This window comes from Mesoplodon mirus (assembly GCF_964341445.2).
Source record: "Mesoplodon mirus genome assembly, chromosome: 3".
Lineage (NCBI taxonomy): Eukaryota > Metazoa > Chordata > Mammalia > Artiodactyla > Ziphiidae > Mesoplodon > Mesoplodon mirus.
Genome location: NC_138978.1, coordinates 34,763,947 through 34,780,443, shown reverse-complemented (window position 1 = coordinate 34,780,443; position 16,497 = coordinate 34,763,947). Strand labels below are relative to the sequence as shown.

The following is a 16,497-nucleotide window of genomic DNA, read 5'->3' as shown; positions in this document are numbered from 1 at the left end:
GCCCATTTTTGGATTGGGTTGTTTGTTTTTTTGTTATTGAGCTGCATGAGCTGCTTATAAATTTTGGAGATTAATCCTTTGTCAGTTGCTTCATTTGCAAATATTTTCTCCCATTCTGAGGGTTGTCTTTTTGGTCTTATTTATGGTTTCCTTTGCTGTGCAAAAGCTTTTAAGTTTCATTAGGTCCCATGTGTTTATTTTTGTTTTCATTTCCATTTCTCTAGGAGGTGGGTCAAAAAGGATCTTGCTGTGATTTATGTCACAGAGTGTTCTGCCTATGTTTTCCTCTAAGAGTTTGATAGTGTCTGGCCTTACATTTAGGTCTTTAATCCATTTTGAGCTTATTTTTGTGTATGGTGTTAGGGAATGATCTAATCTCATACTTTTACATGTCCCTGTCCAGTTTTCCCAGCACCACTTATTGAAGAGGCTGTCCTTTCTCCACTGTACATTCCTGCCTCCTTTATCAAAGATAAGGTGACCATATGTGCGTGGGTTTATCTCTGGGCTTTCTATCCCGTTCCATTGATCTATCTTTCTGTTTTTGTGCCAGTACCATACTGTCTTGATTACTGTAGCTTTGTAGTATAGTCTGAAGTCAGGGAGCCTGATTCCTCCAGCTCCATTTTTCATTCTCAGGATTGCTTTGGCTATTCGGGGTCTTTTGTGTTTGCATACAAATTTTAAGATGTTTTGTTCTAGTTCTGTGAAGAATGCCAGTGACAGTTTGATAGGGATTGCATTGAATCTGTAGATTGCTTTGGGTAGTAGAGTCATTTTCACAATGTTGATTCTTCCAATCCAAGAACATGGTACATCTCTCCATCTATTTGTATCATCTTTAATTTCTTTCATCAGTGTCTTATAATTTTCTGCATACAGGTCTTTTGTCTCCTTAGGTAGGTTTATTCCTAGATATTTTATTCTTTTTGTTGCAATGGTAAATGGGAGTGTTTCCTTGATTTCACTTTCAGATTTTTCATCATTAGTATATAGGAATGCCAGAGATTTCTGTGCATTAATTTTGTATCCTGCTACTTTACCAAATTCATTGATTAGCTCTAGTAGTTTTCTGGTAGCATCTTTAGGATTCTGTATGTATAGTATCATGTCATCTGCAAACAGTGACAGCTTTACTTCTTCTTTTCCAATTTGGATTCCTTTTATTTCCTTTTCTTCTCTGATTGCTGTGGCTAAAACTTCCAAAACTATGTTGAATAAGAGTGGTGAGAGTGGGCAACCTTGTCTTGTTCCTGATCTTAGAGGAAATGGTTTCAGTTTTTCACCATTGAGGAAGATGCTGGCTGTGGGTTTGTCATATATGGCCTTTATTATGTTGAGGAAAGTTCCCTCTATGCCTACTTTCTGCAGGGTTTTTATCATAAATTGGTGTTGAATTTTGTCGAAAGCTTTCTCTGCATCTATTGAGATTATCATATGGTTTTTCTCCTTCAGTTTGTTAATATGGTGTATCACGTTGATTGATTTGCATATATTGAAGAATCTTTGCATTCCTGGAATAAACCCCACTTGATCGTGGTGTATGATCCTTTTAATGTGCTGTTGGATTCTGTTTGCTAGTATTTTGTTGAGGATTTTTGCATCTATGTTCATCAGTGATATTGGCCTGTAGTTTTCTTTCTTTGTGACATCCTTGTCTGGCTTTGGTATCAAGGTGATGGTGGCCTCGTAGAATGAGTTTGGGAGTGTTCCTCCCTCTGCTATATTTTGGAAGAGTTTGAGAAGGATAGGTGTTAGCTCTTCTCTAAATGTTTGATAGAATTCGCCTGTGAAGCCATCTGGTCCTGGGCTTTTGTTTGTGGGAAGATTTTTTATCACAGTTTCAATTTCAGTGCTTGTGATTGGTCTGTTCATATTTTCTATTTCTTCCTGATTCAGTCTTGGCAGGTTGTGCATTTCTAAGAATTTGTCCATTTCTTCCAGGTTGTCCATTTTATTGGCATAGAGTTGCTTGTAGTAATCTCTCATGATCTTTTGTATTTCTGCAGTGTCAGTTGTTACTTCTCCTTTTTCATTTCTAATTCTATTGATTTGAGTCTTCTCCCTTTTTTTCTTGATGAGTCTGGCTAATGGTTTGTCAATTTTGCTTATCTTCTCAAAGAACTAGCTTTTAGTTTTATTGATCTTTGTTATTATTTCCTTCATTTCTTTTTCATTTATTTCTGATCTGATTTTTATGATTTCTTTCCTTCTGCTAACTTTGGGATGTTTTTGTTCTTCTTTCTCTAATTGCTTTAGGTGCAAGGTTAGGTTGTTTATTCGAGATGTTTCCTGTTTCTTAAGGTGGGATTGTATTGCTATAAACTTCCCTCTTAGAACTGCTTTTGCTGCATCCCATAGGTTTTGGGTCATCGTGTCTCCATTGTTATTTGTTTCTAGGTATTTTTTAATTTCCTCTTTGATTTCTTCAGTGATCACTTCGTTATTAAGTAGTGTATTGTTTAGCCTCCATGTGTTTGTATTTTTTACAGCTCTTTTCCTGTAATTGATATCTAGTCTCATAGCATTGTGGTCAGAAAAGATACTTGATACAATTTCAATTTTCTTAAATTTACCAAGGCTTGATTTGTGACCCAAGATATCATCTATCCTGGAGAACGTTCCATGAGCACTTGAGAAAAATGTGTATTCTGTTGTTTTTGGATGGAATGTCCTATAAATATCAATTAAGTCTATCTTGTTTAATGTGTCATTTAAAGCTTGTGTTTCCTTATTTATTTTCATTTTGGATGATATGTCCATTGGTGAAAGTGGGGTGTTAAAGTCCCCTACTATGATTGTGTTACTGTTGATTTTTCCTTTTATGGCTGTTAGTATTTGCCTTATGTATTGAGGTGCTCCTATGTTGGGTGCATAAATATTTACAATTGTTATATCTTCTTCTTGGATCGATCCCTTGATCATTATGTAGTGTCCTTCTTTGTCTCTTCTAGTAGTCTTTATTTTAAAGTCTATTTTGTCTGATACAAGAATTGCTACTCCAGCTTTCTTTTGGTTTCCATTTGCATGGAATATCTTTTTCCATCCCCTTACTTTCAGTCTGTATGTGTCTCTAGGTCTGAAGTGGGTCTCTTGTAGACAGCATATATCTGGGTCTTGTTTTTGTATCCATTCAGCCAATCTGTGTCTTTTGGTGGGAGCATTTAGTCCATTTACATTTAAGGTAATTATTGATATGTATGTTCCTATTCCCATTTTCTTAATTGTTTTGGGTTCGTTATTGTAGGTCTTTTCCTTCTGTTGTGTTTCTTGCCTAGAGAAGTTCCTTTAGCATTTGTTGTAAAGCTGGTTTGGTGGTGGTGAACGCTCTCAGCTTTTGCTTGTCTGTAAAGGTTTTAATTTCTCCATCAAATCTGAATGAGATCCTTGCTGGGTAGAGTAATCTTGGTTGCAGGTTTTTCTCCTTCATCACTTTAATTATGTCCTGCCGCTCCCTTCTGGCTTGTAGAGTTTCTGTTGAGAGATCAGCTGTTATCCTGATGGGGATTCCCTTGTGTGTTATTTGTTGTTTTTGCCTTGCTGCTCTTAATATGATTTCTTTGTGTTTAATTTTTGACAGTTTGATTAATATGTGTCTTGGCGTATTTCTCCTTGGATTTATTCTGTATGGGACTCTCTGTGCCTCCTGGACTTGATTAACTATTTCCTTTCCCATATTAGGGAAGTTTTCAACTATAATCTCTTCAAATATTTTCTCAGTCCCTTTCTTTTTCTCTTCTTCTTCTGGAACCCCTATAATTCGAATGTTGGTTCATTTAATGTTGTCCCAGAGGTCTCTGAGACAGTCCTCAGTTCTTTTCATTCTTTTTTCTTTCTTCTGCTCTGCAGTAGTTATTTCCACTATTTTATCTTCCACCTCACTTATCCGTTCTTCTGCCTCAGTTATTCTGCTATTGATCGCATCTAGAGTATTTTTCATTTCACTTATTGTGTTTTTAATCATTGCTTGATTCATCTTTAGTTCTTCTAGGTCCTTGTTAACTGTTTCTTGCATTTTGTCTATTCTATTTCCAAGATTTTGGATCATCTTTACTGTCATTATTCTGAATTCTTTTTCAGGTAGACTGCCTATTTCCTCTTCATTTGTTAGGTCTGGTGGGTTTTTATCTTGCTCCTTCTCCTGCTGTGTGTTTTTCTGTCTTCTCATTTTGCTTATCTTACTGTGTTTGGGGTCTCCTTTTTGCAGGCTGCAGGTTTGTAGTTCCCGTTGTTTTTGGTGTCTGTCCCCAGTGGCTAAGGTTGGTTTAGTGGGTTGTGTAGGCTTCCTGGTGGAGGGGACTAGTGCCTGTGTTCTGGTGGATGAGGCTGGATCTTGTCTTTCTGGTGGGCAGGTCCACGTCTGGTGGTGTGTTTTGGGGTGTCTGTGGACTTTTTATGATTTTAGACAGCCTCTCTGCTAATGGGTGGCATTGTGTTCCTGTCTTGCTAGTTGTTTGGCATAGGGTGTCCAGCACTGTAGCTTGCTGGTCGTTGAGTGAAGCTGGGTGCTGGTGTTGAGATGGAGATCTCTGGAAGATTTTTGCCGTTTGATATTATGTGGAGCTGGGAGGTCTCTTGTGGACCAGTGTCCTGAAGTTGGCTCTCCCACCTCAGAGGCACAGCACTGACTCCTGGCTCCTCAATTTGGGATGATTTGTTGTCTGTTCATGTATTCCACAGATGCAGGGTACATCAAGTTGATTGTGGAGCTTTAATCCGCTGCTTCTGAGGCTGCTGGGAGAGATTTCCCTTTCTCTTCTTTGTTCTCACAGCTTCCCGGTCTCAGCTTTGGATTTGGCCCCGCCTGTCCGTGTAGGTCGCCGGAGGGCGTCTGTTCTTCGCTCAGACAGGACAGGGTTAAAGGAGCAGCCGCTTCGGGGACTCTGGCTCACTCAGGCCAGGGGGGAGGGAGGGGCACGGAGTGCGGGGTGAGCCTGCAGCGGCAGAGGCCGGTGTGACGTTGCACCAGCCCGAGGCGCGCCGTGCGTTCTCCCAGGGAAGCCGTCCCTGTATCCCGGGACCCTGGCAGTGACGGGCTGCACAGGCTCCCCGGAAGGGGGGCGTGGACAGTGACCTGCGCTCGCACACAGGCCTCTTGTCGGCGGCGGCAGCAGCAGCCCCTGCGTCCCACGCCCATCTCTGGGCTCCGCGCTTTCAGCCGCGGCTCGCGCCCGTCTGTGGAGCTCCTTTAAGCAGCGCTCTTAATCCCCTCTCCTCGCGCACCAGGAAACAAAGAGGGAAGAAAAAGTCTCTTGCCTCTTCAGCAGCTCCAGAGTTTTCCCGGACCCCCTCCCGGCTAGCTGTGGCGCATTAGCCCCCTTCAGGCTGAGTTCTCGCCGCCAGCCCCAGTCCTCTCCGTGCGCTCTGACCGAAGCCGGAGCCTCAGCTCTCAGCGCCGCCAGCCCCAGCGGGCGAGCAGACAAGCCTCTCGGGCTGGTGAGTGCCGGTCGGCACCGATCCTCTGTGCGGGAATCTCTCCGCTTTGCCCTACCCAGGTACGTGGGGAGTTTCTTGCCTTTTGGGAAGGCTGAGGTCTTCTGCCAGCGTTCAGTAGGTGTTCTGTAGGAGTTGTTCCACGTGTAGCTGTATTTCTGGTGTATCTGGATTGTATTCTTTGTAGTATCTGGCAACATTATTTTTTTTCCTTAATATATTTGAGCCTCCCCCACCCCTTTTTTTGACCTAAAAACATTTGATTGAAAGATTTAAATAGTTCAACCAGAAGTGAAATATAACAGAACTAAACCAAAAGGAGAAGGACAGTACAGCTAGCACCATGACACAGGGAGAGGAAAGAGTATGTAGAGCAGGCCTCACTGTTACAGACATGCTGCCTCAGTAACCTATGTATCTGCTTGGTATCACCTAGCACAGCTGTAACTGTACAATTATTTGTGTAATTTTTATTGACCTCAGCCTCCTGCATGACATTTTAAACACTTTGGGATAGTGATGGTGGCCTGATACAGAGTAGGTGTTCAACAGATATCTGTTGAATAAATCCTTGAGTGTTTGGATGTTGAAGATTGAGTTCAAGGGAATACTGGAGGTGGAAATTAGTAGGAACTCAGCCAAGAGTGTCAGATGTTAGAGAATTGTTGGGAAGATGTGTTTTAGCGAGGGTGTTAATGTTGTATCTGGAGAACCAGTAAGGAAGGGTCTACTTAACTCCCAAGTGCTACAGAATGGGCAGGGTGGCATTTTAGAAAGGACACTGATAATTTAGAAGGAGAAGATGTGGATTTAAATCAGTTTTGAGCAGGGAATGGGAAGCAAAAATTTTAACCTATAATGGGGCCCCTAGCATAGTACCTGATATATAGTCAATGCTCAGTAAATCATTTTTGATTCTGAATCTGAAGCTAGAGATCTGTGTTTGGCCTGGGAGCAGAAGCAAGATGAAACTAAGAAGGGAAAGGAGATTATTTACTTAAGCTGGACAAAACTGAGTTCAGTTATGCAGTGAGCGTGGTTTGGGCTCTGAGATACTTCACCTCGTGGCAAAGCTACTTCTTACACTAATGGTTTCTTTGAGAGTCAGTGGCAGAGGGGAAGGAATTGGTATATGAGGTAGAGTTGCCATCCCAAAGTTCCAGTCCATCCTTTGGGTGGTGTCAATAGGTGAATCCATAAATGACTTCTGGGGAGTCCTCTCCCTCAGTTGGGGAGACTCTAGTACTTTTTCACCATTACACACTGGTGACGAGGGTATGGATATTATGTGTATTTGGGCACCAGATCTTCAGCTGCCTTCTATTAACACACAGGAAAGGCATTGGAAACCAATGGTTGTGCCAGAGAGCCCAGGAAAGAGCCATGGCCCCAAAACTATAGGGTCATCTGTTTTTCCCTGACATTCATGTCCCTTTCAGGTGGAAGGTGGACCCAGGACAATGGCTGCTGTTCATAATTTGGAGATGGAAGAGGATGTGAATGTGAATAGGGATAGAGAGATGAAAGAAATGCTGGAAGAGGAGAAAATGAGAGAGGACAGGGCAGGTAAAGATCCCTTCAAGCTTAAAAAGGTCCACAGGACTGTCTCAAAATGGATGCTTCCTGAACCGGTGCGAAGAACATACCTGGAAAGAGCTAACTGCCTCCCGCCCCCTGTGTTCATCATCTCCATTAGCATTGCTGAGGTAAGCATTGGGGGTGGTGGGCACTGGTGCAAGGACCCCTGGGGGGTTGCACACACACTGCGGCTTTAGATCAGGTCTAGATAAGAGACTGGAAAACGTAAGAGGAGAGCTTGGCGATGGCAAGTACAGCACACACAGAACTCGACCTCACCCTCTCCAGAGTTCCCTTCCCAGGTTTTTCTTATGTTCCCAGTCACTTTTAGCCAAGGGTTGAGTTTTATTTTTCAAACAACTCCCCTGCCCATCAGTGACCACAGTTTTAGTGGTTTCGTTTCATTTTAGTTTGTGGGGACTTTAGAAATCAAATAATTTTGGGGTTGCAAATTGGTTTGATCTCATGAACCAACTTTGATTGATTGGTAAGGTCTATCAGGAGCCATATGTTTAGAAGAATTATAAGTTACCTCCAGATTTCAGTAGGAAAAAAATGGGATCCTCTAATGATGTCTAATATGGGCAGCATGCAGTGGGTTTCAGACTCTGGTCTAGTCAGCCCTCTTGTTTTCCAGAAAAGAGTGCAAGGCCCAGAGACGTGGGGCGATTTGCCCAAGGCCACATACTTAGTTATTTGGCCAGGACTGGGCTTCTCCTGAGCCTCATCTCACCCAGCTTTTTCTCCCACACCATGATGCCTCATAAAGGAATTGACAGAGGATGGCTGCCTGTGGGGTGTGACTTTAGGGCCATTAGGAAGTCATCCTCTTAATTCTCACTGATGCCTCAACTTCCTTATCAGGGACTGTATTAGTCAGGATTCTTTAAAGAAGCAGAACCAATAGGATGTATACACCCTCACACACACACACATTATCTATCTATCTATCTATCATCTATCTACATACACATGTATATGGAGAGAGAGAGATTGATTTATTTTAAGGAATTGACTCATGTAATTGTGGAGGCTTGGCAAGTTTAAAATCTACAGGGTAGGCCAGGACTGGAGACCTGGGGGTAAGACTTATAGCTGAAGGCCAAAGGCCATTTTTAAAAAAAAATTATTTTATTTATTTAATTAATTTTTTTGGCCGCGTTGGGTCTTAGTTGCAGCATGCAAGGTCTTTTTTTTTGTTGCACCGTGCGGGCTTCTCTCTAGTTGTGGTGCACGGGCTTAGTTGCCCCGCGGCATGTGGGATCTTAGTTCCCCAACCAGGGATCAAACCCACGTCTCCTGCATTGGAAGGTGGATTCTTTACCACTGGACCACCAGAGAATTCCCTAATTAAAAATTTTTAAACAAATTTGGGAATCCCCTTGCAGTCCAGTGGTTAGGACTCAAAACTTTCACTGCCAGGGGCCTGGGTTTGATCCCTGGTTGGGGAACTAAGATCCCACAAGCCATATGGCATGGCCAAAAAAAAAAAAAATTCTTTTTTAAAACAAATTTTTTATTTTGGAATAATTTTAGCTTTATAGAAAATTTGCAGAGATAGTACAGAGAGTTCCTGTATACCCCTCACACAATTTCTCCCATTGCTAATATCTTATATTTCCATAGTACATTTGTCAAAACTAAGAAACTCATATTAGTATATTAGTATTAACTAAACTACAGGCTTAATTTGGCTTTTACCAATTTTTCCATTAGTGTCCTCTTTCTGTCCCTCTTGTACCCTCGAACCCAGGGTATCATGCTGCATTTAATTTTCACATTCCCCCCAGTTTACCCTGATCTGTGACAGTGTCTCAGTCTTTTTTTTTTCTTTAAAATATGCTGTTCATTTTTTCTCCAATTATAAAAATAATACATTGTCCAAACAGTTTAGAAAACACAAAAATCCACCCAGGAAAATGACAACAAAAGCCCTTTCATTCCACCAGCCAGAGATGAGCGCTGCTGGTGTCTGTACGAAGGCACATCTGAGGCCGTGTGCCCAGCCCTGGGCTCTGCAGAACTGAGGTTGGGACTGCAGGCCATGAACCTACAGCGAGACACACATAAGAAAGTCAAGAAGGATAAAGGCGGAGTCTTGTCCTCCAACAACTAGAAACCGTTTCTTCCTCCTCGGCACATGGTGAGGGCCAGCGTCCCAGGCCCCGCAGAGACACCCCAGCAGCTGCCTGGGGAGCACAGTCTACCCAGACGCTCTGGAATGATTTTGAAATCTGGAGCGGATTCACGGCTACCCGTGTGCTAATTTCACTCACGTCTTCCAAATCTGCTGCTCCCTGGGCCAGTAGCGGGTGGGGAGAGGGCTCTGGCCGGGGTGCCCGAGGGGCCTGGACACGGGCCATCACTTGCAGAGAAACGCCCGGGAGCCACGCATCTCACGGGGGACTGGCCTGCCGGGACCTCACCACGTATAGACGATGCCTTTAAGTCCGGGCAGAAGACAGAGAACTCACACTAAAAGGAAGGCTGCAGTAAGGCTCCAAAGTTTCTGCACATAGAGCGGTGGCCTTAAAATCTCCTCCCCTTGACCTTTTTTTTTTTTTTGCGGTACGCGGGCCTCTCACTGTTGTGGCCTCTCCCGTTGCGGAGCACAGGCTCCGGACGCGCAGGCTCAGCGGTCATGGCTCACGGGCCCACCCGCTCCGCGGCATGTGGGATCTTCCCAGACCGGGGCACAAACTCGTGTCCCCTGCCTCGGCAGGCGGACTCTCAACCACTGCGCCACCAGGGAACCCCCCCTTGACCATTTTTGATGCTGCAGAGCCCCATCCACCCGGGGACACAGGAAGAGCATGTCTGGGCTCCCTGGGGGCAGGGCCGGCCTTTCCTCCTCTCAGCCAGATGCCCACGTCCATGGCCACAGGCAACGCCCCAGGGCTCCACGGGGCACAGCGGGGATCTGCGGGCAGGGACTCCGAGCCTGTGGATGCGACCGCGGGTTCCAGAGCGGGGACCAGGAGATGGGAGTTGGATTCCCAACTCTGCCGCCCGCCGCCCTTGGACTGCCCTTGGCAGTCTCTTGGGCCTCCGTTTCCTCGACTATAAAACAGGAATAACGCCCACCTCAGGGGCTACTGAAGGGACTAAATAAAACATGAGAAGCAGGTCACAGCACTGGCGCATCTCAAGGGTCAATAAATGTCACAGTACCCATCACTCTTTCCCATTAACCTGCTTCGTGTCAACCCTGTGGCTCTCATTTTTTAAAAAATTGTCCCTCTGAGCACTGACCAAAGCCTGGGGGGTAAATGGGGGTAAATGGGAGGTTTATCCTATCCAGAGCCAACCTGAGTCTATATCCAGCCAGGCCTGCCAGGTGGCGAGAACCCATGAGCCAATGGCCTGGATCCTGGATCAGAGAATAATACATTGTTTTTTAAGCTTTATAGAAAACTTGCAGAGATAGTACCGAGAGTTCCTGTATACCCCTGTATACCCCAGAGTTCCTGTATACCCCAGATAGTACAGAGAGTTCCTGTATACACCAGAGTTCCTGTATACCCCTCACACAATTTCTCCTATTGCTAATATCTTATATTTCCATAGTACATTTGTCAAAACTAAGAAACTCATGTGCAACCCAGTGAGGGCTCTGCCAGGGCTGCGTTCAGACTGGAGAGCAGACAGGGCCCAACAAAGGACAGGCTTGTGCGGAGGGGCCCTGTGGGGGGCACCGAGGCGATGCAGGCAGACCTCAGGGGAAGGAAGCCCTTTCACCGGCCAAGCTGGAACCCTCCCTGCAAAACAATGAATCCCCCATCATTGTTTTGCCTTTAATCATATTTTAAACACTTAACATACGAACATCTGTTCCTTGATGTTTTGTCTGTTCGTCTGTCATCAAAATGAAAGTCCAGAACCTTCCGTACTAATTTTAAAGTCGGGCTGAACATTTAGTAATGAACAAAGCTGCTTAAATTTCCCTTTAATTTTGTCTAAGTCTTCGTGAAGTTTATCGTAAGTAGGGTCATCATAAGGGAATTTCTGAATCATTGCAATCAACGATTCTAAGACCTTCATCTACTTGCTATCTTTCTCAGTGGAGCAACCGTGCAGGACACATCTCCAAGCAAAAGCGAAACCTTGGTAGCACCTGATCTCAGATCCGATTTTAGCTCCATGAAACGTGCCATGCTGCCTTCCTTCAATCATACCCAAACTACTTCCTTCTTCATAGCCTTCCTGATACCCTTCCCTGTGAAACCTCTCATCCACCATCACGATGGCGTCGAATGTGTCCTGACTTCCGGCTGTGGCGGCAGCCGCCCCTGCCCCTGCCCCTGCCCCTGCCTCTGCCTTTACCCCTCGTAAGGGCAGACCTTATGAGGTCTGCCGCCGCAGACCCGCGAGGCTCGTGCACAGATGCACCAGTCCTGGGGAGGTGAAGTCCACTTCCCAGTTTCAGTCTTTGCTTTCCATGGCTTTGATAGTCTTGAGGAGTACTGGCCAGATATCCTGTAGAATGTCCCCCAGTCTGGGATGTCTGATGTTTTTCTCATGATTAGACTGAAGTTATGGGTTTGAGGGAGGAAGACCACAGAAATGAAGTACGCTTCTCATCAGATCACGTCAGGAAGCAGAGGATAGGGGACATCCACATGACATCCCTGTGACATTAACTTTCATCACTTGGTTAAGGTCATATTTTCCAGGTTTCTCCACTGCAAAGTTACTATTTTTCCCTTTTCCTCCTCTATTCTTCAGAAGCCAGCAGTGACTTAATTTCATATTAAGTTGTAAATGAATGACCAAATAGTGAGTGTGGGAAGATGATGGCAGTGGGTATTTAAGAGGGGAAAGTGGGTTCGAAAGATTCTTCTTTGAAGTTTGGTCTACGGCTGCTCCTAATCGCTGGAGGAAGTGCCTACAGTTGTATGGTCAGATATATGGCAGGGAATTGAATTCCTGTCATCTTCTGAGCACATGCTAGGGAGTGGCCCTCTTGAGAGCTAACTGTTTGAAACAGAGGTAGTGCCCGTGGGCTTTAATGGGGCCTCTCTCTGCAGAAGGTGTGGTTAACGTCTGTGTCTGCCCCTCCCTGTCAGCTGGCAGTGTTCATTTACTATGCTGTGTGGAAGCCGCAGAAACAGTGGATCACCTTGGACACTGGCATCTTGGAGAGTCCCTTTATCTACAGTCCTGAGAAGAGGGAGGAAGCCTGGAGGTTTATCTCATACATGCTGGTGCATGCTGGGTAAGGACTGACAGTTAAGTCACTGATGTCAGAGGTGACTATAAGTCATTGTAACCCCGAGCATTTGTTCGGTGCTTTATTATTGATCAGGAACTTTCACGTCCATAATCTTGTTTGATCCTCATGGCAACCCCAGGAGGCATGTATTACTCCTGCTGTTTCGTGTCTGAGGCTTACGGGATGTAGACTCTTGCTCTGTGTCCCACAGCTAAGTTGTAGAGTGAGGATCTCAACCCATTAGTGCTAACTCTAGGTCCAGTGTACTTTGTATTGCATCGTAACTGCCTAATATTGGTATGTATGTAGGAATATTAATGAGAAGAGAAATCGTTACCAAACCAAAAGTGTGTTCTTCAAGCTGTGTGATGTTGTTAAATGTTCCTTTGAACATGTGAATCATCAGTGCCATCCTCCCCACCTCTGCCAAACACTCAAAAAATTAATTCATGAGCATTTCAGTGAGTGTATAATAATGTTCATTTAGAATAATACAAGCAATAGGTGATGTAGAGCCTGCCATTTTGGCAGGTACAGTTTTTTTTAAAAAAATTATTTATTTATTTTTGGCTGTGTTGGGTCTTTGTTGCTGCATGCGGGCTTTCTCTAGTTGCGGCGAGCAGGGGCTACTCTTCGTTGTGGTGTGCGGGCTTCTCATTGCTGTGGCTTCTCTTGTTGAGGAGCATGGGCTCTAGGCACGCAGGCTTCAGTAGTTGTGGCTCACAGGCTCAGTAGTTGTGGCTTGCGGGCTCTAGAGCTCAGGCTCAGTAGTTGTGGTGCATGGGCTTAGTTGCTCCATGGCATGTGGGATCTTCCTGGACCAGGGCTTGAACCCGTGTCCCCTGCATTGGCAGGCAGATTCTTAACCACTGCGCCACCAGAGAAGTCCCTGCTTACAGTTTCTTAAATGCTAATAGCCTTCTGACCTTGCTCAGAATCCGTGATTCACCATGCCCACTGCAGTGAGCAGCTCGCTGCTGGCCCCTCCTCTCTGGTGGACTCCTGGGGTTTCAGATGAGGCCAACTTCATGTATGCAACCTACCCAGCCCTGGATCTTGAAAGATAACTCTGGCCAGTGGCTAAATAGGAGTCCATGGCAGGACACAGGGCTCAGAGGCTTGACAAGTTAGGGACAAAATCACCAATTGCCCCATTTCTGTGGATACTTCCACACTTTAGTTTTCCATTTAACAAATATGTTCGAAGCAAATGTGGCTTCTGCACTCAAAGACTTTAAAATTATAAGGGGGAACAGTCAGTTAAATAGTAATGCAAGGCAGTATAGTATTACAGTATACTGTAGTTATTTAACGTCTTTGTGCCTCAGTTTCCACATCTCTAAAATGGGGTAATAGTACCTACCTCATAAGGTTGCTGTGATTAAATGAGACAATGGTTTTAACAATTTTTACAGCGTCTGACACATATAGTAAGGTGCTCAAAAAGAATTCGCAAGGCTGTGTAGGACATGTCACATATGGGGTTGTATAAATTAGGGATGCTTTTGGATGCAAGTGACAAGAAAATGTAACAGGGGCCTAAACGAATGTAGGTAAATCTTTTGCCCATATAAGAAGCCCAGCAGTAGCTGGTTGGTTCATCTGTTTAATGAAGCCAGGACTCTTGATCCTGTGCTGACATCTCTGCTTTTCCCTTCACCTTTCTGTCATGGTTGCAAGTTGGCTGCTGTAGCTCTGCATTCAAAGCAGGAAGGGGGAAGAGGTAGTACCAGGTACTGGTGACATCCATCCCTTTTGTTTAGATAGAGGCTCTCTTAAAAGTCTCCTAGCAGTGTTCTTACCTGTGACTCATTGGCCAGGACTACGTGACCTGGCTACCCCTAGCTAAGAGAGGTTGGGAAAATCAATACCAGCTCTTCTACCCTCACTAGAGGAGGTAGACAAGGGATAAAGAAATGGATGTTGGATTAACTACATAAATATAAACAGAAAAAGGGGATGATCAGGATGGGGATGGCTTCACAGATGACATGGATTCAAGTTGGACCTTGAAGGGTGCATAGAATTTGGATGAAAAAAATTAGTATTTCTCTTCTGGGTAAATGACAGGATCTCAGCATTATGCCACTTCTACTCTAGCTGTTGAGCAGCGGAAAGAGTGCTTGGGGTGATTCTTTGGGGTTTTGTGCTATTAGTCACTTTGTCCTCACACTGTTCCCAGAGGACGGGATGGGATAGCTTTCTTTGAACTTCTTGTTCCAATTCACACGGTGCACATATTTCAAAAACCTGTTTATGTCTGAGGTCTCCATAAGATTGGTGTAACTGTCCTGGCTGGGCTGTTCTGTGCTGAATTATGTGTTACCTCTCACGTCTTTGAAGATGGCTTGTACAGTGAGAGTTGTGGCTGGATGCACATGTGGCCTAAAGGTAAGTAATCTGTTCTGTAGGGTTTGCCCAGAGAACCTCTTTAGCGGTCTGCTGGATATCTGTTAAGTAAATTAGAATTCAAAAACATAATCCCTAAAACTACTATGAAAGTGGCTGCACTTTGTGAGAGATTCAACACCTGTGTTATTTTTTAACTTTTTGGTTTAACCCAAAATCTCTTAAAAAAAAATAAAGCATTGTGCTACATGGCAAGTAAATTAAGGATTACTGTAATGTGGTAATTTGCTAAATTACATTCAGAGATTCTCCAGAGATGCTTGTGGGGTTTGACAAGTAAAATAACGTGAATTTCACTTAAAAATATTTTTCCCTATTTAAAAAGTATAATAAAAAGCATCTGTACTCAAAAATGTTATATGCCAAATTATGGTACATGGGAGATACCAACTTTAGCTATTGTTACTAGGTAACTTCTTTTTTTTTTCATTCTGGTGAACTTAAAAAAAAAAAAACCTTTTTAATGTAGAACTGGGAATGAAGTTTCTTTTCCCATCTCTGTTTCATTAAAGACTATCCTGAACTTGCAAGACAGGTTGTTTAAAAATCTATTGAAATTTCGGGGCTTCCCTGGTGGCTCAGTGGTTAAGAATCCGCCTGCAAACTCAGGGGACACGGGTTTGAGCCCTGGTCCAGGAAGATCCCACATGCCGCGGAGCAACTAAGGCCATGCACCACAACTACTTTGCCTGCGCTCTAGAGCCCGCGAGCCACAACTACTGAAGCCCGCGAACCTAGAGCCCGTGCTCTGCAACAAGCGGGGGCAAGGAAGAGTAGCCCCTGCTCCCCCCAACTACAGAAAGCCCGCGCTCAGCAACAAAGACCCAATGCAGCCAAAAAAAAAAAAAATCGATTGAAATTTGACTCTACATGAGTGAATTAGTATTTTCTCAGTACTACTATGCAACCAAAACAAAAGCATATGCTGAAGCTGACATATGATGGCAGTTGTCATCTAAACCCCGTAACTGCAAGCTTATTTCCTTAAAGAAGCCTCATTGCTGTTTGTTTGACATTATCAGTAATTGTTGTAAAACAGAGCTTACAAAATAAATGTATACTTCTGGGACTTCCCTGGCGGTGCAGTGGTTGAGACTCCGCACTTCCACTGCAGGGGACACAGGTTCGATCCCTAATCCGGGAACTAAGATCCCGCATGCCGCACAGTGCGGCCAAAACAAAAAACAAAAGTGTACTTCTAAAATGTCCTTTTATCTGCTTTACATATTGAGGCTTCATGTAAGATTTTATTTTTTAAGAAAGTCGCCTAAAAAAATTGGAAAGTGGAATTCAAGTTAAGCAAGTTCTTAACTAAAAACAACACATCAATGCCTGTTAATCTCCCAAGGAAATAACTGCCTGGGCTAGTCATAATATTTGACAACTGTGTTTGTCTCTGCAGAGTTCAGCACATCCTGGGGAATCTTGTTATGCAGCTCGTTTTGGGTATCCCCTTGGAAATGGTCCACAAAGGCCTCCGCGTGGGGCTGGTGTACCTGGCAGGAGTGATTGCAGGTTAGTGTTCTGAATGCAACACAGAATCAACACCTTTGGACTCTTAGGAGGTAATAAACAAAGGTAATAAACATTTTTAAAAAAATAAATTTTATTTATTTATTTTGGCTGCGTTGGATCTTCGTTGCTGCTCACGGGTTTTCTATAGTTGCGGGAGCAGGGGCTTCTCACTGCGGTGGCTTCTCTTGCTGTGGAGCACGGGCTCTAGGCACGCCGGCTCAGTAGTTGTGGCTCACGGGCTTAGTTGCTCCGCGGTATGTGGGATGTTCCCAGATCAGGGCTTGAACCCATGTCCCCTGCATTGGCAGGCAGATTCTTAACCTCTGCGCCACCAGGGAAGCCTGGTAATA

General features: G+C 44.3%; 1 protein-coding gene and 1 pseudogene across 4 annotated transcripts in view; one reads left to right on the top strand and one right to left on the bottom strand.

Annotated features, from left to right (window-relative positions):
• The window catches only part of RHBDL2 (rhomboid like 2), a 64,461-nt gene that overhangs the window by 27,538 nt on the left and 20,426 nt on the right, over positions 1–16,497 (top strand). For all 3 annotated transcript variants that reach the window (XM_082614562.1, XM_082614561.1, XM_082614560.1), the window contains exons 2-4: positions 6,873–7,139; positions 12,078–12,226; positions 16,035–16,147. In XM_082614562.1, coding sequence (XP_082470688.1) covers positions 6,894–7,139; positions 12,078–12,226; positions 16,035–16,147 — 508 coding nt within the window. In that variant the 5' untranslated portion in view covers positions 6,873–6,893. The remainder of the gene's footprint in view (positions 1–6,872; positions 7,140–12,077; positions 12,227–16,034; positions 16,148–16,497) is intronic.
• LOC309800730 (protein LTO1 homolog) lies at positions 10,755–11,957 on the bottom strand (annotated as a pseudogene). Its single transcript has 2 exons — positions 11,901–11,957; positions 10,755–11,328 (listed from the first exon to the last, which is right to left on the bottom strand). The product of its transcript is annotated as a protein LTO1 homolog (transcript).